Source organism: Harmonia axyridis, chromosome 1 (assembly GCF_914767665.1).
Source record: "Harmonia axyridis chromosome 1, icHarAxyr1.1, whole genome shotgun sequence".
Classification (NCBI taxonomy): Eukaryota; Metazoa; Arthropoda; class Insecta; order Coleoptera; family Coccinellidae; genus Harmonia; species Harmonia axyridis.
The window spans coordinates 33,154,988-33,178,029 of record NC_059501.1 but is presented as its reverse complement, the minus strand read 5'-3'; the positions used below and the strand labels follow the sequence as shown (position 1 = coordinate 33,178,029).

The 23,042-nt window shown below is 32.3% G+C and overlaps 1 protein-coding gene across 3 annotated transcripts in view; it reads left to right on the top strand.

Moving 5' to 3' along the window:
• Positions 1–23,042, top strand: part of LOC123671350 (serine proteinase stubble) — a 53,969-nt gene that overhangs the window by 19,481 nt on the left and 11,446 nt on the right. The window contains exons 1-4 of one of the 3 annotated variants that reach the window (XM_045605127.1): positions 4,409–4,826; positions 8,644–8,841; positions 12,131–12,286; positions 20,939–21,116. In XM_045605127.1, the coding sequence (XP_045461083.1) occupies positions 4,637–4,826; positions 8,644–8,841; positions 12,131–12,286; positions 20,939–21,116 (722 nt within the window). In that variant the 5' untranslated portion in view covers positions 4,409–4,636. Of the gene's footprint in view, positions 1–4,408; positions 4,827–8,643; positions 8,842–12,130; positions 12,287–20,938; positions 21,117–23,042 lie in introns of those variants that run through there. The other 2 variants (XM_045605128.1, XM_045605129.1) reach the window with 2 other exon arrangements.

Sequence of the window (23,042 nt, the reverse complement as noted above, 5' to 3'; positions counted from 1 at the left end):
ATCATATTGTGAAATTTCGGCTTGTAAACATCTATTAATATCTGATTCCAAAATAACGAGGTTTCATTGTAGAGATCGAAATTTGATGAAGAAGAAAAGGCAATTGGATTTTCATGTGATTTATTTTTCATCTTCATCGGAATTTTCGAGTATGTTGACACAGAAGTATTCGATTAATTGAGCATTTATTTTCGTCAAGAGTGAAACTTACAATTACAATTCTAATGTTCATAATGAATAATAATCATGAAAATTGAGCTAATTGCTTCATTGAAAGTTTTGGAAATCTAACAGAGATACCAATCTGAAATTTGGATATAGTTCTGGGTGTTTATGAAATATTCAATAGGTATTTCATTATTTTCGGTTGAACCGAAAGCAGTATCTACTTGGCTTCTTATTCCGATGAAATATCCATTATACAATCCTGTAATAGTGGCATGGTGCTCCATATCTCTAGTTGGGAAGATAGAATAAGGAAAATTCTGCAAATTTTCATTTACAATATTAAACAAGCTGTTTTTTGTTTATACCTCATATATCACTAATTCATTTTACCGATACGGGGAGACAGAGTTTTCGCTGAGGTTTTTATCTGTTCTCTTGTATCATACGTTGAAATGTATGATGCCCCGTTACATTTCCTCTGCTAATACTGAGATTCATCGACACATATGCTTGATTGTTTGAAATTAATATTTTGTATTGCTCTTTCTCAAAAGAATATATATATACAGGGTGGCCATTTGAAAACGAAACAGACGAGATTACAGACGAAATAAAGTTTTTCGATAGAAATGCTCGGACAGGTCGATTTCTGTTTCGAGGGGGACAACTTAAGATGTAGGTTACGGACGCATAGCGCTTCAACCCTTGCTACTACAACCCCCACCCCCAATTTTTGAATAGGGAAGATGGGGTGAGTGATACCTCAATTTAAAGGTATTTTTATACTGATTTCAGCACAGTAATTGTTTTTTTATTTTATGCATTAGTTCTCGAAATATTCCTGCGTTAGTTAGTTAGGAAGGAAGCCACAGTCATGGTTGTTTTGAAGCTCAAAATGTCGATTTTTCACAAAACACTACAAGTGCCATGAAAACACCACTTCATTTTCAAATACTAAGTTAAGAATATTTCGAGAACTAATGCATAAAATGAAAAAACAATTACTGTGCTGAAATCAGTATAAAAATACCTTTCAAATGAGGTATCACGCACCCCATCTTCCATATTCAAAATTTTGGGGTGAGGGTTGTAGTAGCAAGGGTTGAAGCGCTATGCGTCCGTAACCTACATCTTAAGTTGTCCCCCTCGAAACAGAAATCGACCTGTCCGAGCATTTCTATCGAAAAACTTTATTTCGTCTGTAATCTCGTCTGTTTCGTTTTCAAATGGCCACCCTGTATATATATGTCAGACAATTTTTGGTTTACCTTATTGCTTGAACAGAATGTATATAATAAAAATATGTATTTTGGTCATACAGGATGTTCAGTTGTCTTGTACGGATTACAAATTTTGAGTGTTTTTTCAATTCAAAATATTTTTTTTTCAATTTTTCGGTTTCAACATGAAAAATGAAAAATACTTTATACTAATCCTCACTTCAGATATATTGAAATATATCTAATCAGGTTGTTTGGATATCTAGATAGATCTGAGAGCTAGGTAGATCTGGAGGTCTGTTAGATCTGAGTCACAAACTATTCAGCTGATATTTTCTAAATACATCATTTTGGACTCAAAATTCAGTTTTTAATATTTTGGGGACCATCTTGGAAGATGAAATTCAAATAGTAATTGAATTCTTTACATAAGCTTGTTTTGTTCTACTTTCAATTGTTGTCTGCTGTGCGAAGATTTCTTCAAATCTCGATTAGAAAACCGTATTTAAACTCATAGCTTGTAATCTGAAATTTGAATTGTTAGGTGGATAAATGAAGCAAACAATTGAAACAAGTTCCTAGTCATAGGTCATAGGGTCACTGTGACTGAAAATTTTCAATGGGAGCTTGTGACAAATCACATTTTTGAAAAAAATATTGTGATTACTTAATTACTTTGGTATTCGATCTTATTGATTTTGATTGATTCTGAGCTCATTTCGATACATGAAAATGAGTATTGAAAATATAGTTTTGATTTTATTCAATCCTGATTGAATGTTGAAACGAAATATGGAATGAGGAAAAAATAAATAATTCGAAAAGTTCATTCAACAAAGAAACTGATAGAAACGAAATTGCACTACATTCTCAACAACGATTGTTTCAAAATATGGATAACGTCAGGTTGTTCATCATTAACCTAAGTTTAAAGAATGAAATCGTTAAAAAACGGCCCCATTAAAAAAAAATGTGCTATTTCATCAAGACAATGGGCCGTGTCACATATCAATGAAAATAATGACAAATTTGCATGAATTGGGCTTCGAATTGCTTCTACATCCACCGCATTTGTCAGATTTGGTCCCCAGCGACTTTTTCCTGTTCTCAGACCTCAAAAGAATGCTCACTGAAAAAAAACATTAGCGCCAATGAAGAAGTAATCGCCGAAACCGAGACCTATATTGAAGCGAAAGACAAAACGTACTACAAAAATGGTATCGAAAAGTTGGAAGATCGCTATAATCGCTGTATCGCCCTCGAAGGCAACTATGTTGAATAATAAAATCGATTCTTGCCAAAAAAATGTGTTTTACTATGGTAGACCGGGGGCTTTTCAATCGGCCTGTTATTATGGTACAGTGATAAGTAAATGCGATCAATTTCGGCTGACACATTTGCTATAGAGCTGGTTTTACACCCTCATTATCTTCACTATACTTGTCAAATTTTATTTGATTATGCCTCATACCATATTAGATTGAGTAGTTATTTTGTTTTCAGTCAAATTCATACTGAAGTGAATAGGCATTTCCATCATTTTTGAGACTGGATAATACTGGCAAGTTATATTATCTCAGTTTACGTAATGGGAATATGGTTCCACATAAAATTATTGGCCACAGTAGTTAAGTGACATCACCTATTACTATAAAGTCATCTTCTACCACTAAATATGAAGTTTGCATACGTTTATTTAAACCCTACAAATTTTCTAATTTCAATTCCACCGTTTATAATATAAGTGTGAACTGGACTTTTAACTAGCACTCTATGAGTTACTCGAAATGTTTCAAAAATTCATTTATTCTCATTATTCAACTGAGCCCTCATCTTCTGAATAGAACGTCATAACATTTCATCACAATGCCTGAAATAGCAAGAAATGACTAACTCCTTGACAAATCAAATTCAATTCTAACTATCTGTATGGCCGGTCTAAACACGACCTAGAAATTTCTAGGGTATGCGTACATATGTCAAATGTCATGGTTCTCTTCGGTAATGGACAAAATTCCACAAGGGGTTCTGTAAAACAAAATAATATAATATTCCATTAAGCCAAATTGAACTAAGTTGAAATTTTGTGTATAGATGTTTAGTAAGTTCAAGCTTGATGTGGAATTTTATATACACGGTGAATCAAAAATGTCTACCGAGCTTTCCAAGGGTAATAGTATGATACATTGAAAAATAAGTATAGTATGATGAAAAATCTTATGGCCCTAAATGCATATTAAGGGAGATATATCCTTCCAGAGTTGATGAAATTAATATCAACTTCGTAGGGATATATCTCCCTTAATATGCATTTTGGGCCATAAGTTTATTCATCATACTATACTTATTTTTCAATGTACTATCATCCTCAGAAAGCTCGCTACACATTTTTGACCTTTAGGTCGCGAATTCAAGAAGAATATCGAAAAAATTTATCCAATATTTCCATATGAACAGATTAGGTTGAAATTCAGTTTGTTTACGCGAAATCATCACTCGAACGCTCTTGCCGAAATTCAGAAGAATCGTCTTCAAGAGCGCAATAGACGATCACTCGACGAAAGCTCCTGGTACCAAGTCAATGCTCATCTTTTTTTTTTTATTGATTGATAATGAATTGCCTTGAAAACAAAATATCGATATTGTATATTATCAGAGTTGCGTTGTTGAGATTTAAGGCAGCATTCAACAAGAATTTCTAAACTACTGAAAGAAAAGAATGCTGAGAAATCAAACTCAGATTTATTCGAACATAAATTAACCCATTTCAGTAATAACCTTTTTCACCCAAGAATGAATACAGGTTTGCAAACGAGAATGATGGAATTACCTGTTTCTTCGAAGATCTCACTGCTAGATGCTTCATGTTAATGAACGAGAAAGCTGTCAATAAAAACATAATTATGAAACGAATGAATAGTTGGAATTTAGCTAAGGGCAAACGCGTGGCAGACCTCATCAATAACGAATTAGTCCAAATAAAACCACGGTCCCTGCTTTCATCCAATTCAGAATCGCAACACTTTGTGGCAAATGTTCTTCATCATCTAATTGTCCCAAGTACGGATAGCTTTCACTTATCGTTACTTCCGACAATACTCCAGCCAGTCTAGTTGAAACTACATCAAAGAACACTTGCCATCTTCATTTCTTCGGTATTCTTCAGTCGGTCGTCGTCACCCGATGCACCAATCGGAAGGTTAAAATGCGGTAAATTTTCGTAGATTGAGTTCGAGGTAATAGTGATCATGTTTGGGGGTTGTAGGGTGTTAGTGTGGGGTAGTGTGTTTGTGCTTGTTGTCTCAACGTTTGCACTGGTGGAAACGATGCCTAATCAAAGACAAACACAGGAGCTGATGTTACTGGATGCTTTGGGGAAGAGGGCTGGCGTAGGGGCTTCTACTGATTTTGTGCAGCTGTTCGAATTGATAGGAAGAAGTATGTTTTAATCTTTAATGGTTATTCATTAATGAATTTCGCCTTTATTTGGCGGATATTCGTTATAAGTAAAAAAAAAAGTAATTTGCGCGAATATTCTATTATCTGAGACAATTATTTCGCCAATACTGTGGCTTCGTCATACTACTTTTTTGACAGTCCAAAATGTTGGCGAAACAAATGCCATAGACAATTAAATACCTGTGGTAATCACTTTGTTTTATTTTACATTCTTGGAGTTCCTAAGTTCATTTTTTGATATACAGACTAACACCATGTATCTCGAAGAAAAGTTTGATTTTATTTGGAGCTTTTTTCACATGGCACCTTCCCTCAACAAGATATTCAACTTAAATTTGGCTTAGATATTCCTAAAGGGTTATATTTTCTTCTGGAACAGCGCCCACTTCTTTCCTCCAGAACTTTTTCTTGAAGGGCCTTGGTAGTTTATAAAAATGTAAAAAAACTTTGGTCCAGTACTTCACTTTTTGGTTTTTTGTAGTTTTGTCGTAGCTGCTATCGATTTCTAAAAAAATTATATCAAACAATTCTCTAGTATTCCTCACGAAAACCCAAATTTGGTTAGTAAGTTGCGATGAATAAATCAATTATAAGTTTTGGTACTCATGTACACCTGATCTGTATCAAAGATTAATAAATCTTCGATAAACAACAAGAAACATTCTGTATCTCAAAAACATAGCGTTTGCGTGCCCATGTTCAGAGGTTTTTTTAATTGTCCAAGAAATTTTTCATTTTCCTTTGTACCTCCAATTCGGGACCACCTGTTTATTATAATAAGAATTCTTTACATTTCGTCTCAGTTTAATTCTGAACGATGTTGCAACTCTAACAAGATTCAATTTTTTTTGTCAAAGAATAAATCTAGCTCTATAAAAAGAATCCCATTATAATAAATATCATACTGCAGGGTTTGAACCGATGCTATTTGTTTTAAAATATAAAGTTAACTGCTGTAATTAATACCTTCGAGTCCACAAGAAAGATCTATTTTGTAAATAAAGCATAATATTATTTTATGTTACCCAGTTGTCGAGGAATTGATTACTCAAAAGTTGAATTAGATCAATTTGTCGGGTTAGGACAGCTGCATCAACTGATTACTAACCCCTTATTTGTTCGTTTCTCTATTTCTCAGCCTGAATGTTGATACCGGAATATAAAATCAAGTGCGCATGCCCTCGTAACTTTTCTGATGGCTACCGACATGAAATGTTACTTGAAATGAAATGGTAACACCTAAGATGTCTAAAACACTGGTGTGCTCACTTACTCTTGAAAAACCTTAAGATTTTTCAACTTTTGAAGGAACAGCCTTCTGCATCGTCTCTTATGACGCTCTCGTCATCTTTTTGTTAATGTCGTTTTGAGGTTAAATCAAGAGTTGTTCGACAGAACAAATGACAATTTTAAAATGATGCCTTTGATTCGTCAATTCTTTTTATAGCGCTATCATAAGGAAGAAAAGGAAAAATGACCCATGTCGAACACGAGTCGCCAGAATTATCTTACACAAAATCTAATTAGTGAACACACCAGTATTTTAGACATCTTGGTAATATTTATCTATATGTATACACGCAAAATATCAACCTGATCGGATCTGTTGTTACAAAAATATCAAGTAATTATTTTCCAATATCCTTCTTGAATGTTATATGGTTCTGATTATTTGATTAGTTTGAAATTTTGAGCGAAAATTGAAATTTTTATTTCATACGGAAAATTTTTTTTTTATATTTTTATTGAAATATTTATTGTTCTGGTGACGCCCTTAATGAAATTTTGCATTAGCCATGAACTTATTATTTCACATATAGGAGTTAAATGCACCTTTTTATGGATTTGATAATTTAAAAAATATCAGGATAACAAAATTACGAACGGTCTTGTTTAACCATTAACTTACCATAGCATTCGAAATACGAAGCTAATAGTTTCAAGTTTCTAGGTGCTTCCTTTCTAGAGTTATCGTGTTTACGGAAGTACGGCTATATTCGAATTTGAAGACCGATTCCTCATCAGTGAGTCGAATCTTATCGTTTGAGACTAGTCCTGGCTCAAAATTCTAAAATAATGGACAACGTGACGAAATTTCACAATGACTTGTTCGGGGAACGACCACTCAATAATTTTTTACACTCGCCGCACTTTCCAATGTTCCCTCCTTGTAATATGTATTTATAATGCACGATAGAAAAAAAAGTTTATCTGTAGCCAATATTTTTTTTTAAAACTTCAGAATCTAATCAACGAATTTTGAATTATTAATAAAATTGAGCACAATCAACAGCAATGGAAAATAACGGGCTTCTCAGCGGACGTGAAAGGTTTGAACAGAATCATTTATAAAATAGTTACAACATATAATCACGGAATGGATGAAAATTTTCGTTAAAATATTTATTTCCGCAATTATCCTGTAAACCAATCTGAGTAATATGAAAACTACATATTTCATCTCATTTTCACATTAATCGAAACGAATATGATTTTGGAATGTCCAAAGAATGATCATAAACTGATCTGACGATTATGATCTTTATCGCTGGCATCGAAACTCAGAAAATAAACCTACTGTTGTGATACATGAGCCTTTCTCGTTTAATATCATATAAAGAATAATTCTGTAGAAAAACTATTGACTGGTACAAAAGTTTGTTGTCATTTCGAGAATAACATTTGTTGCAGCCCAGGCTAGTTATTTGGTTGAGACAAGTTACAAGAGTAGCACTGCCAAAAGCAACAAACATGAATAGGTAGATAACCACAATAATATTTGGCAGAAAATAATCGAATCATTAAACATTCAAAAATTTTGTTCAATTTAGAATGATTATCTATTTATATTTCACTTTAATCGACAAAAAAATTGTCGTTCACTATTTATCGGTACCTAATACTGTTTCTGAAAAGCACTTATCAAGTAGTTAGTTAATTTCTTCTTCAATCACAAGATATCCCTACATATATGAAAAATCTAAGGTGCATAGAAAACTGATGTCTACTTTTATTATTATACCTTTGAAATTGTATACAAAACGGGAGGTTTTCAGATTTATGTCTACTAGATTTCGAGAGATCACCAAAGTTTCAGATGGCGCAAACATCGTTTATATTTGACATTTCTCGTGATTCTCGACTCTCGTAACCTTTAAGTACAATATTCTATGCTTATACCAATCTTCTATACTCTGAATAGACCGTATGTCATTATGTTTCAATAATTTCATTATAAATTCGATATGAACTGAATTTTGGATGTTTGTAGTTTCTCAAATTATTATTTCATTTTTGAAAGCCGATATACAGATAGCAGGAATTCCAACAATTCAAGAGCGCTACCTTAGAGAACTCTGGTAAGTTCTAGCCAATGCAACAGGTGGACAATCTCAAAGAATTTGATACAAAATCAAATCAGTGCACACACCAGGGTTTCTAGAAATATCACTCAAAATCATTTGATCAATATCAATAATAAATATGAAGGCTCGTATGAAAGTTATCTAGCATCGAGACACGAACGGGTCATTCATTTTGGAATCTGAAAGAAAAAACTCAAATCTCTTTAATTGGTATTTAATCATATTATTAATCATTAATGCAATTTAGAGCTATGACTTCTCTCGGGAAATATTCCAGGCAGAAGGTTGAGAGAATTTTCCTCAAACGACTCAAAAGATTTATTATATTGGATCTCTTGCTCGACATGAAAGTTGGACAATCGTAAAAAATGAACCCAAAACAATGATCTAAAGTTTCGATGATGAAATATCTAATACTCATTATTTTTCAGTGATACCACAGTCCTGCCGTTTCCGGGGTGTCAAATATGAATGTGGCCTGAGTATAAGCTGCGTTGTAGGAGGAGGACGACCGCTTGATCTTTGCTCTGGAGGAATGATATGGGCTTGTTGTGTTGACAGAGATGCTGACGAACCACAGCAGACAACCAACCATCATCAATCTGATGTTGGTGTCCTCAATAATGCTAGTGAGTTGGAACAAACAATTCTTTTATTAAGAATATTGAATATATTAAAATATTTGAATTACTATTGAAATATTTTGATCGCTTTTTCCACATTGGAAAATATTTTTGAGAGTACTGTAACCAAACTAAATGCTCTTTGGGAGCGGAAATAAATTTGAACTTTGATAAGAATGAATTTCTGAATGTTTTTTTCCAAATTTCCCCTACGCCAATATTTCTCATCTCCCCTTTTTTTTTAATATTGAGTGGAAAAAATCGTTTAAAATCATTTGCAACATATCTACAGTTTAATGGATATGATGAAGGAATAAATATGAACAAAAAGCTTTTATTTCTGAATATTCAATGGATATGCATAAAAACGGATTGATATTCAAATTTAAAATTCAAATAAAAATGATTTTGACTAAACTTCAGATGAAGTATACCGGATGAAACGAAATTGAATGTGAATATTGGAAAGTATCCGTTATCAATATCATAATCACTTATAAAAAATTGATAGAATAACTATCTATATGATATACGATAATGTCACAGAAGGAAATATAATGAAAAAATTTTCATGATTTCGAAGTCAATAATATCAGAATAATGAAAAATCGAAATAAATAGATTCAGCACTCTGCATATCCTAAACTTTAAACTTCTACATGAGGCATAATTTTGGCTTTCGGTAATTTCGTTAATTAAAACAGTGTGAATGAGGCTATGGACTCAGTTCTCAGCTTTTATGTTATAAATATTTCCTTCTCACTTATCCAAAACACGAACTTTTGCCGAAATCCTTATTTTCTATTAAAATTATTCATTTTAAAAAAAAAGTAACTTGTACTCTTGAAGGTTTTGCATACAAGATTTCTATTTAATTTAATTTTAAAATTTCTTATTGATTTCTGGTAGAGAATTGTGGAACATAACATATGTCGGAATGAATTGAAAGAATTATACTTTTCATTTAAGAATTGAATACATGATTGCTCTCTAATCATCTATAATCATTTCCTTAAAAAAAACTTTATCAGAAGATATCCAGGAATGAAGAATTAATGATAATATGAATGAATACACAAGGATTGTTTCAATTTTTTTTATGTTCTTTGTACTCATAGTTGGCAATCTCGATAGCTTTCCCTCTATTTCACTGTGGTTCAAAATCAAAAAAATATCTTCCAGATTATTGCTTTGCTTCTTATATGGATATAATGAAAGATTTTAGATTCGCAGGGACAATGTAACATTCAGAGAAATTTATATATGAGTTTATATATATATAACCACTTTCATAAGGGAATACTATTTCTTCAAATTTCCGATGATATTTAATGCAAAATGACATTCAATCACAGTCCTGTTGAAAAGTTTGTTACATTTGGATAATTCAATCAAGTCGGTTCGTCAAACTTGTTTCATGCTTCATACGAAATCATCGATCTAAAATCTGATTTCTTCGTCTTATTTATTATTCAACATGAGCTTCTATTCTCATATATTCTCGTAGTCTTGGATGATTTTGTATATGCTTAGTATTTCCTTTAGACAAAGGTATGCTACAACTCAGGTATCTGTTGATATTTAGTTGTTTCCTGCATATATCCCATTCTTCGATTCGAAGGATGTTATTTCTGAACTAGATATTGACATTTTTATGTATGTTTGTGACATACGTTGCGGCTTTAAAAGGGTTCGATTTCTTGAATGGTTATTTTTTGCTCATCTTTATTTTACGGCTTCTTCCCATACTGCCTGACTCGAGAATGGATAGAAGTGCATTTTTCTCCCACATTGAATTATATAATAATCACTCATTTGTGTCTCAGTTATTTTATAAGGTCCTAATAGCTTTTATGAGCTGAAAGTAGGTTGGTAATATGTAAACCAACAAATCCTTATATAGTGGTCTAAATGAGAATCTGTTCTTCCTATACTTTCATTTGAAGTATTATATTCTTTCTGATTGGATGGTCAACTAAGAGTAAATTCTTTTTTTGACAATTTTTTTCGAGAATAGCAAAAGCTTTAAGTCTTCTACCTTGAAATTGCAATAGAGTTCATTGAATGATGAGTGTTAAAATTTAAATAATATACAGGGTGGCCACTTTTTCAATGGGATTGTATTGGTAACTTTTAAACCATAAGAGTTAGAAGGTCAGTCAAATGGAAAAAAAGTGCATGCATAGAAGCATTATCAAGCAGTTCAAACAAATCGAGATTATCAGGGCCGGTTATTGAGATATCATAAGAAAAGTAAATTCTATCATTTTGATTTTTCTTTTTTTCCCACTTTATTTCAAATATTATCAAAAGAAATTTGGATAAGGGTCAAAATCACCTGAAAATCAACTTTGAATGACATTGTATGATTTATCGTTGAATTCAACGTTAAAAGTTATTTCGAAAAGTGTCATAAAATATACAGGTCCGTATTGAAAAAAATGATGTTGAGTGTGGCCCAGAGAGCACGAAGCGTTGGATACGAAATCTGATTACGTCAAATTGAGAACAATTTACTGTCGAATAAAAAATTCCTGTAACATTTTTTGATAATATTTGAAATAAAGTGGGAAAAAAAAAGAATAAGAATGACAGAATTTACTTTTCTTATGATATCTCAATAACTGGCCCTGATAATTACGATTTGTTTGAACTGCTTGATAATGCTTCTATGCATACAACTTTCTCTCCATTTGACCGACCTTCTAACCCTTATGGTTTAAAAGTTACCAATACAATCCCATTGAAAAAGTGGCCACCCTGTATATGAATCATCAGTGTCTAAGCAGTTGTTCTCCAGTCCATAGCTAACTTCAGCCTGCAGTTTGATAACATTTATGAAATGGATTCATCATTTATCTTTTTAACGAACAATCCTTAAAACATTCCTTTAGAGAGACACGAGTGTTCCCAAAATTTGTAAAACACTCATCCAATTTCTCGTCATATGCGTAGAATAAATTGTTCTTAACGGTTAACTCCTCTTAAATTGTATTTACTGCTACTTCAATTCTGCGGGACTCCAATATGACACATTAACTGATATTTCAATCCGCAAAGAGTAATTTAGATATATTAAATTCAGTTGAAACATTACAAAAAAGTGAGGAACAGTTTCACTGAAGAAGTCTCATGATAAAGATGTGATTCTCTAGAATTTATTACCTATAGGTAATTGGGTACTTTTATCAATTGAAATGAACGTCTTGAATTTCAATTATTAGTTGTATAATTTTATAAATGTACTAATCCTAATAACATTACCATTAACAAAAATTAGACACGTATTATCTAGTGAACTATTATTCTTCGATGGAGTCAGACTATCCAGATGGTAATAATGTGGACAGGCCTCCGTTCAGGCCCTTTCCTGAAGACAGTATGATTAGACCATCAACAGAGATTGACCACTATGAGAGGCCTTTTTATGATCGACGTCCCAACGTCAAGGGTAACCTACTGATGAACTAACACGCTTTCATGAGCTCTAGCACGATTTCCAGTGTAATGCGAATGAATTCATAATGTATTATTTTATAGCTCTCAAAATATGGAAATGATAAGTTGACTCATTTTATGTCTCAATGAACAGTATTTATGATTAAGTTTGGACTTCCATACTGCTTCTCAAAATGAAATGGTATAATCAGAGTAATTTTCATTCTTATCTTTCCTTTTTGGGAAAATGAATTTCAACTTTGAATACAGCAGAATAATAAATTCTTTTAGGAAAAAAATAAAGCAGTCTTGAATATTTATGTTCATTGCATTTACACTGGAAATCTACAGAAATCATATTCAGCTAGAAATATAAGCACTTTTTTGACTGGCGTTAAGCAGGATAAAATTGAAAAATACTTATTTCGATTAACAAAATTTGGTGTGCTAAAATCTAAAATGTACAATTTCAAAATATTTTCCATATTTCAGAAATAATTTTATTTTCGACAAGAGGTCAATTAGTTCAAATAATTGTTCTCATATTTGAGCAATCCTTCCCCTATCGTTCTATTATGTAGACACATTGTGTTATTTCAAGAATTTTGAGCTACGACTGATCTCAAACGACAAGGTTCAATTCACAGATGACGAATCCGTCCTCCAATTCTGAATAAAATGAAAGGACCTAAAAACTTGAAATTTTCTCAATAGGTTTGGATCTCGTTAAGTTCGTTAATGGGAAGAATTCGACTAGGGGTTCAATGTTTTGTGTTTCTATTAATTTCAAAAATTCATATTCTATCAGAATATTCATTTAAATGTAAAATGCCTGGTGAAAAATTTCATTTTGATTTCCTAACCACCAAGACCATGGAAAATTCAGTTAGAAAATCGAAAAAGATTAACCTGTGTGTCCAATCGTGTTGAGATTTGAGTGTTGCTATAAATTTTGAAACTCTGTGCGAATTAAAAAGCTAATTAGATAATCATAACCACATAAAATTGAAGAAGAATCTTGAAAAATCACTCGATATGTAGGTGATATTTCCGTGATTACAAATACCTACCATCGGGTTGAGATTTCACCTGGATATGGAGAATAACTATTATAAGCTTTGTGCATATTTTTTTATTGGTAACTGAACCGAACCAAAATTTATTCGAGACAAATATCGATAAAAAAATTACCTAATAATAATTAAATATCAAAAGAAAATTTGAAGCTCCATGCAAACTTTCAAGATGAATATATCATTAGATCCATAAAAAATTCAAGAAGAATTAGCCAAAATGAGTATTAGAGTTTCCTTAACTAAACAACCGGAATAATTTGATATAATACCATTTAGACCTTCCTGGAAAATTTCGTGATAGCATTACAAGAACCATAGAAAATTCCAGAAGAATACAGAAACAATTTACCCACTTTTTTCTTAACCACAGATCTAAAAGAGTTGAGATTTGAGATTGTTCAATAGTTTCATATTGAATAACAGTTCAAACGACGCAAAATCAATCTGTTCGCATAATATGGACTATAGACCATTCAAGAAAATCATTTGAAAATAAATATTTCTGTGAGCAATCAACGAAATCTTTATATGCGTTTTACAAAACTTCCGCCGACTATGTTTTCATCTTCTGAAACAAAACTACCCGAATTCACGAAAACATTCTTCGATGGGTTCTGAAGTAGGAGAGGCTGAGGAGGGTTGATACTTTTTTCACACAATTGTTAATAAAAAATTGTGTTCAACATTTACCAATACATTTATGTTAGAGTGAAATTTAAGGACTTCGCTAAGACATTCAAAAATATCCAATTACTGAAAATGGAAATTTCAACCATGATTATGAGTTCTTGGAATTGTTGGTGCAAAGTGCCTCAAACCTCCCTTGTATCAACCCTCTCCAGTCTCCTCTACTCCCATTACCTTAATACCACCAATAACATTATTCAATATATCTCTAATTGAACTAATTTTCTTTTCTTCATTAAGGACAGTACTTATTGGGTGGTCAATTGTAAAAAACAAATAAATTAATTTTTCATTTATTTCGAAATGTTGAAAACATATAATTAGCTCAATTCTGATTAAAACAATCAACAACCCGCTGTTGACTACCCTAAAAAAATAAAGCTAGTTTAAGTAGAGATGTATCAATAATATGATAGGTGTTAGTGATGAGGTAATCAGTTATGAAGTCGGGATAGTTTGATACTCCTCTGTAGATATATTTGTGAATTCGAATAGTAACTTTTGATTTCAGAAGATGAAAAATATGTTGTGGAAACGTTCACTAAACGCTGATGAAAATTCTGTGGATAAGAGTGTAGCTACTATAACTTCGTCATAATTACTGGATACTTCAATTCCTCAAAAGGTTAATTTTTTTCCTGCAGGATAAAGCAATCAAAATTGACTGCTATGATGAATTTATGTTTTTAAGTATTTATTTAAAAATTGAAAGTAAGACAGAGAGAACACTCAAGTCTTATATTCGACGTAAAAATATTTACGGCCGGTTTCTGAAAGATCAATCAACGTAAAATTCAACTTAACAGCTGTCAATTCAATGGTCAAGCATCATTTGTTCTGCTGAAAGTAAGGTTCAATCATTTTATATGAACATTCTGCCAGTTAACACTTGGTCAAATATTACACATGAATTGTAAGTGTCATTTTGGGTTTCTGAAACACATTTTAATTTTAAATTATAATGCGTTACAGAAACCCAAAATAACTATAGATTAGTTAATTTTACACTGTCAAATGGATTTGACATCGCTGTTAAGTTGGATATTGAATTAGTTGAACAAAAATTTGACCAGTCTTTCAGGAACCGGCGGTTAATATCTCGACATTTTTCGATTTGTAAAACTTTCATACACTAATATTAGAGCTAATCCAGTTTTTCACTCCCATCAGAATAGATCGCTCTGAATATTACTGAAAAAAGTACGTATGTTTATCAGAAACTCGAACTTAGTTATATCAATGTGGAATTAATTTGTTCTCAATATAATGGCTCATCATTGATCGGGATAGATTCATATATCATAATCCACACTAATGTACTAGTTATTCAAAATAAAAATGATCATTTCACTTCACGGATCAATTCCATCAATACTATTTGATTCACACATTTCTCAGATAGAAAAAAATTTGGAGGAAATTAAAAAAAAAACATGTTTGCACTGTAGGTATATTGAGTTTCCATTTGTAAAGAGAAATATCAAACCTTGGTGGAAAGCAAATTGAGGAACTTCTCAATACTTAAATCTCATTTTCAATTTCGTAGTATATCAGAAAATATGGAAATTCTTGAATAATTCATTCAACACTCTTCAGTATGAGCATTTGATTTCATTATTAATTCAGCTCAGACGTTCCAAATAATATGCAGCCGTATCCTTTGAAAGCTGTTTCACGGGATGAGAACATAATATTCTAATATAAAAAGAGCAGAACAAAAATTAATTTAGATGTATCATTGAGCGCTCAAAAATTAAGACGAGTGAATAATAATCTTGTCTGCGATGATATATTGAGACTGGCGCATTCGCCAATTAGTTACCAAAAAGTATGTTCCATGAGCAATCTACAGCTTTTAATGGTAATGGAGTGAAAACATAAATAATCAAAGATAATTCAAGGTGATATGTAACTAAGAGCTGATACGGTTTGAAATTATATCAACCACTACTGGGGAGTTTTAGTTGTTTCACTATGCACATCATCAACTACAATCACGAGGACACAGACACTCAATTTTATATTCTCAAATAAAATTTCATCTTTTTTTCGTCTGATTGAAGAACCTTTTTTATTTTATTTTATTTTTTTTTATCTTCATTTGATTTTCGTTCTTCAACATTCAAAATTAATCGATCTGTTTTTCAAGTTTGAAAGTAAAGTATCTTATACTGACCTCAATTATAATTTCCAAGAGAAACGGTGTTCACGAAACAACTGACAGATTTTCAATTTTTTGATTCTATTCAAGTTCAATTATTGGAAATAATTAACATAAACCATAAGTTATTTCCAAATGAGAACTGTTTTCAACTTTACTCAAAAAAAAATTGATATTAATAATTTTTTGCACTATCCAGCTTCCTCAATTTACTTCATGAATATGTTTTCTTGTTTATCAGTTGATAAGTCAAAGGATAGGTTGAGTATTTGGCAGAGAGCAAAAATGCTTACTGACGAAAATAAGAAAATTTCAATATTAGCAAATGGCTCAGATATATTGGATAAAAATGTTTCTCTATTTCAGTATAGTAATGAGTTCATAACAGTCCCAAAAACAGTGCTGGGTAATCATAAAGTATTTCAAAATTCAAAACGTACGAGTCAAACTCAAATTCCGTAATCTGTCAATTTTCGTAACAGTCACACCAACTGCCCAGATACAATACAAAAGTCACTAGGATGTATAATCTGTATTTTTAATTGAATTTCGACAATATTTCACAGAGCGGGTTCCCTTACAGAATGAATATCACCCTGTACAATCGCATTCGAATTAAGCATATCATATGATTAAATATCAAAGCCAAATTTGAGTTGAATATCTTGGGAAGGGAAGGTGCAATGATAAAAAACTTCATAACGAAATCAAATTTTAACACCTTGTATTTTGAAAACAAAGCGTTTACGGGACCATATTCATAGAATTTTTTCTTCCTAAAATGATCCGAGGAATCTGTCTTTCCCTTTGTAGGTATATCCAATTTAGGTATACCCTGTATTATTCCTGTCATGATTGAATATTGAAGAAAATATAAATTTACTCATTCAATTCTTATCAACATAAAGAAATTTTCTTTTAATTTCCTACAGAATCAAATCAATCGTTATTGATGGCATAAAAGATATTTCTTAACGACAGAATATTATAGGTATCTACCGATACGCCTACGTGTTTCCTTCCAATAAGTATTCCGTATCGAATTTGAAATCGTTGATCTGCTGATTCCTCGACTGAAATGTAAATTACGATCGGACCGATTCATCAATGTCCAAAGCCATTGAACGTCAGCAGGTGGCAATATATCGATTTTCCTCAAGGGCCGATATTTCTTTCTGAAAGAGAGATAAATACGTGGATATTTTTCTGAGAAAGACATTCATCTGAATGGTTTCTTTACCTCAAATAGGTTGAGAGATTTATGACCGAACCCATAGTAATGGTAGTAAAAAGAAATGGATTGAAAAAATAATGTAGGATATTGGCTGTGAAATAATTCCTCTCGTAGAAAAAAAATTTGAAATATGTTTAGTTATTGATTCTTGAGTTGGTATTATTCATTTATTCAGTGAATCTTTTATGACAAAATCAGAAGGCGCATTTTGGAATGATAATAAATATGCATAATCAGAAATATTAATCGATTTTAATACTGATGTTAGATTTTTTTGACATAAAAATGTGGTTAACTCAGCGGTGAAAACCTCGTTACTCATTTTTTATATGAAGAGTACAGCTTAGAGATCAAACCTCGGATTAAAAAGAATTTTTGTGTTTTATGGGGTCCAAAAGTTCGCAATGGAGTACCCACACACAGTAACAACCAATTTTCAAAACTCATCCAAAGTCTGAGCTTTGAAATATCTAGTAGTACTGGTCGTGCAATTATACCATATTCAAATTGTTTCTAAATTGGAGATACAAACATATACAAGTTATATCTTTTCATTCGTATTTCCAATTTAGGAACACCCTGCATACAGATATAATATGTGATTCATCATGGTAATACTATTGATTAAGTCTACAAGATGCAACGATCTTCCTAAAATACAGTGAAAGCTAAATTTCATCTTTGTGGGATATATCACCACAAAAATTTTGAGTAATGTTTTTTCATACTCCGCTGGAATATTCTATGATTCTTGTAACGCGATCAACATGTAATTTTTTTAAAGGGCTTGAAATTGTTATTCACACAAAATTTTGAATCCGTCAAATCCACATTTTGAAAATATTGAAATAATGAGAGTTTTTTATGTTTCTGTGACGAGATCAACATAAATGTTGTATGGATCTTCTTGTTGTAACTCTGAAGGTGGAATATCATTTTCATCAAATTGGTTGGTTTGAAATTATTAGGACAACAAGATCTCGTTTTGTCTTGACATATTCACGGAAGTCCTACCCGGATTTTGAACATCAATGAACTCAACCGCAGCATTCGAGATCCTACCATGAAAATTTCAACTTTCTAGGGTTTTTGGTTGTAGCACGGCTGGACGGGAGGACATAATTGAATTTGGTCACGAATTCATCATCGTTCTAGAGCATTTCCGACTCGAAGACCCTGATATTACAGACATCGTGATGTAATAATACATACATCAATTTATTCAGGAAATGAGCGCTCTACAATTTAATCAAATTTTAACAATATACATATAGTATGTGAATTCGGTTCTCGCATCGAAGAGATACCACCTTTAATATCTCGGTCCCCATGCAAAATCAGAAAAAATGCAAAAAGGAGTAAACTTTGGTTCGTAGGGGTAGTTTCAATCGATGTGTAACAACCCTATGAGCGTGTTGCAGAAACCCCTAAAATCTTAAATAAAAAGGATGGTTGAGTGACACCTTGCATTGAAGGTGATTTGGATGGCCTTTCCAAAAATGCTGTATACTTGGCCTTGTTGTCCAAGTACAAAATAAAAAGAAAGTTAATTAAAATGGTTATAATGACAAGAGTTGCAAAGAGACATGAAAATAATGAGATGTTTATGAATTTAGAGAAGGATTACACACAGTTTGACGAGAAATTCAGTTCTAAGTTTTCCAAAACGTAAGAGCCGAATTTGATTATAGGTTAATTTTTGTTTACGAAAAAATGGACAACATTTTGAAAATCCTTCATAGTAAAATAATGATCATGTTCCATTGCAATTCCTGCTATCGTATCTATTCCTTTTTTATTTTTCCAAATTACATACAAATAAGATCAAGTGAATGACATTTTTGTAGCAATCGAACTAACTTTGAAACTAGGTATCACTCAACACTTCTGCCCATTTAAGGGGTTGCTGTCATAACGCTCACAGGGCGGATATAAATTGGTGAACTAACTAAAAAATGCCCCCTTGCGAACCAAATTTTTTTTTTTTGCATTTTTTCTGATTTTGTATGAGGGTCGAGATACTAAAGGTGGTACCTTTTCAAAATGACACTGAATGCGTATGATATACAGGGTAATCAACCTGGATGGTCTATTAGACGTTTATGGAAAAATGATCATAATTTTGAGCTTAAAATTTGCATATTGAGGTTGAAGACAATAATCTTCCCCCCTAAAATATTTTCAGAACTACTTCCGGTTATACACGGAAAACAGACTACTACTTCCTTATTTCTAATGACACACCCCGTATATAATTGCGTCATTAGATATCTTCTTTGACGAAAATTTTGGCCATAATCCATACATTGGGTGAAAACTTAACGGTACATGAGTTGATGGGATTCTTATGAAAAAAATGGTGGCGATAAGAACACAAATTTTTTTGAATTTTTCTGCAGAAAAAGCTTTTCTCAAAAAAATATTTTTTCTTTTCAATTCTGCAAATATGTAGTATTATAAGACTGTCTGCGGTTTGGACCAAAAATGTTCAGGGTGTTCATAAGAACATCATGAACTTGGAAAACTCAAATTCATCAAAACTCCAGATTTTCAAATTAAAACCTTCATTTTTTTATTATTTCAGTCGATTCTAAGTACAAAAATAGTGGGGGCTACTTGAACAAACCCTTTACCTAAAATGAATACTTTAAGAGTTATCGAGGAAGAACCTTAAATGAGGAAAAACCGCAATTCCTCACTGTGAGGAGTAGTCTATGACTTCCGAAAACAGAAAAAGAAACTAAAATTCGATATTTGGATGAGTTTTTATTTCAGGTGTAGGGTTTGCTTGAGTAGATAATCACCTTTTTTCATATGTAGAATTGACTGAAACAATAAAAAATATAAATTGTATCATAAAAATCTTGAGTTTTCATGAACTGGAATTGTCTAAGTTCATGATCTTCTTCTGAAGATCCTGTACATTTTTGGTCCGAAACTAAAACAGTCTAATAATACTACAAACTGACATTAAAAATGTTTTTCCGAAAAAATATTTTTCTCGTCACCACCATTTTTTTATGAAAATCCCAGCCCATGGTGGGTTTGCCATTTAAGATATAACCAGAAATTGTAGAGATCTGGAGATCATCGTCTCAAACCCAAACATGCAAATTTTCAGCACAAAATTATTATTAGTTTTCATGAACGTCTCTTATACAATCGCGGTGAATCACCCGGTATAAAGTTACGAAACAAACATCCCGCATAATTATTCATCTTCAAATTTCTGATGAGTACAGACATTCTTCGAGATGGAAATAATGAACTTCTATACAAAAATTGCAGTTTTTCTCATTAGCATCAATTAGATACGCGCATAAACAAAGATTAATTTGGCGTGACTCCTGCTTAGCGTCATATCACCTAATTTTTCAGGTAGATAACTGGGAATCACATACACCAACCACAGTAGTGTAGAGGCACATCCAACAAAAATTCTCTTATGCACATATCTGACCTATTTCGATAGGATATCCCCCAATAAACGCATCAAAAAAATTTCAGGTTGTGGAGAGCTGTATACAAGGAGCAACAGGATAGTGGGCGGACATACAACAGGATTTGGTTCGCATCCATGGCAGGTTGCTCTCATTAAAACGGGATTTCTGTCGAAAAAATTGGCCTGCGGAGGTGCCCTTGTGAATGAGAGGTGGATCATCACTGCTGCGCATTGTGTTGCTAGGTGAGTGTACTTGTTAACTATTGTTCAGTCTGCAGAGAACTTGTGCAAAAAAAAGTAATATTGTTGGCGATCGTTGTCTGACTGATAAAGTCTATGAATGCACCCTCTAGCCCAATATGGATATATACCTATCCAAAATATGGAATTCGAAATTCGTCAAATATTTTCTCTTTATGGTCCTGCAAATAATGGATAAAATTGAAAAATCATATTTCAGTAGAATAAATAATTATATTTTCTTTGGCTGTCAAGCTGTTATTGACTGAGACCAGCATGAAGATGTGATAATGAATTGTCGAATCTACTTATACATCTTGCGAAATTTTGCAGCACGGAAGAAACCCAATTATATTTTTTAATGAGATGACATTAAAACCACCAAAAGTATTAATAGGGATATCAAACTCTTATTTCAATTAATACAACTGACAAATTCATTGTAAAGATATTGTTCTAATTTGTTAACTGACAAAGAAACTGCAACACCCAGAAGGAGCTGTTTAAATTTAAGTTTTTCTTGGAAAACATAGAAAGTAAAAAAGAAGTAAATGATTGAATTTGGAGGAAAAATCGTGAAGGTTTTTTCCTGTAAACACTTTTTGTTACTTAAATATTGTATAGTCATTTTTTGCAATTTTTTTTATTTTACAACAAACTAGCTGTTCGAGGAGATCTGAAGTCAATGTTCAGTTGTTTTTAAAATGCCTAGAGCACGTGTACGAGGATTTCATCGGCAGCTAAGTGAATTTCAAAGAGGTCAAATTAATGGTCTACGGGAGGCGGGGTTGTCATTTCGAGAAATCGCTAACCGTACGGACAGAAATCCAACCACTGTCTGCAGGATGAAAAGACAATCAAGTTTGACAATGGGTGTAGACCCATGTCTTGATCATTCGGGACTAATTCAAAAATTATGGTTAGTTGGTTGGAATAACACATAAAAAAAATGTTTAAATGGATGTATAGAATCATTGGTGCTTGATGCTATTATGAATGTGCAAATACTGCAAATATACATAGAGCAAGTTAATTACAATATTTCATTTCATTGTGTCATGCTGCTATTAGGCCAAATTTCATGTTTTTGGACTATACTGTGTCGCCCCATCGTTAGAACACGCTTGGGATAAGCTATAAAGAGCTTCAGAATTTCACCAATCATCTCCTCATAAGCTTCGAGAACTCAGACGGAAAACTCTGAAGAGAAAATGATCAAGGCTGCTTCAACAATCTGATCGAAATTATGAGAACGCGTTGTCAAGCTGTGGTTGATGTTCGGAGAGGCATTAGTCTTTACTGAATTTTATTTTTTTCAATTTTTTTAAGTGAACTGATAAAGGATAGGGCAAAAAGTAATTTAGATAATTGAGTAAACATTTAGATCTATCGTATTTGAAAAATTGTTGAAACTTTTGATACAGTCTCAAAAGCTCTGAACTCCTTTGACTTTGGTGGAGCGGTATATGTTTATGGAATTGAGTGAAATATCGTATCACTGGAATGTTTTCATTTCCGCGCCCCTTATGTCAAATAGGATAGTTCATGTTGGGGACAAAATTCGCTCATTGAAAATAACATATGCTCCCTCTTTCTATTTTTATTACTCTAAGGAATAACAAAAAATGAAGACCCTATGATATCAAATTAAATGATGGAAAAATAGAAATGGAGTTTCAAAATAGAATAGTTATTTATAATACAAGTGCAGAAGGCATTGATATTCTTCCACGAGTTCAAAATTCAAAAACGAGCCACGAAGTGGCGAGTTTTGGAATGAACGAGTGGTAGAATGAGCCTTCTGTACGAGTATTATACATTATTTTCTCTAATTCATTGCATTTTCATTGAAATTGATGAAATATTTCCATAAATATAATTTAGTGGTTTTTGCATTGAAAAATGTTGGTTGGCAGAACTGATTTCTTT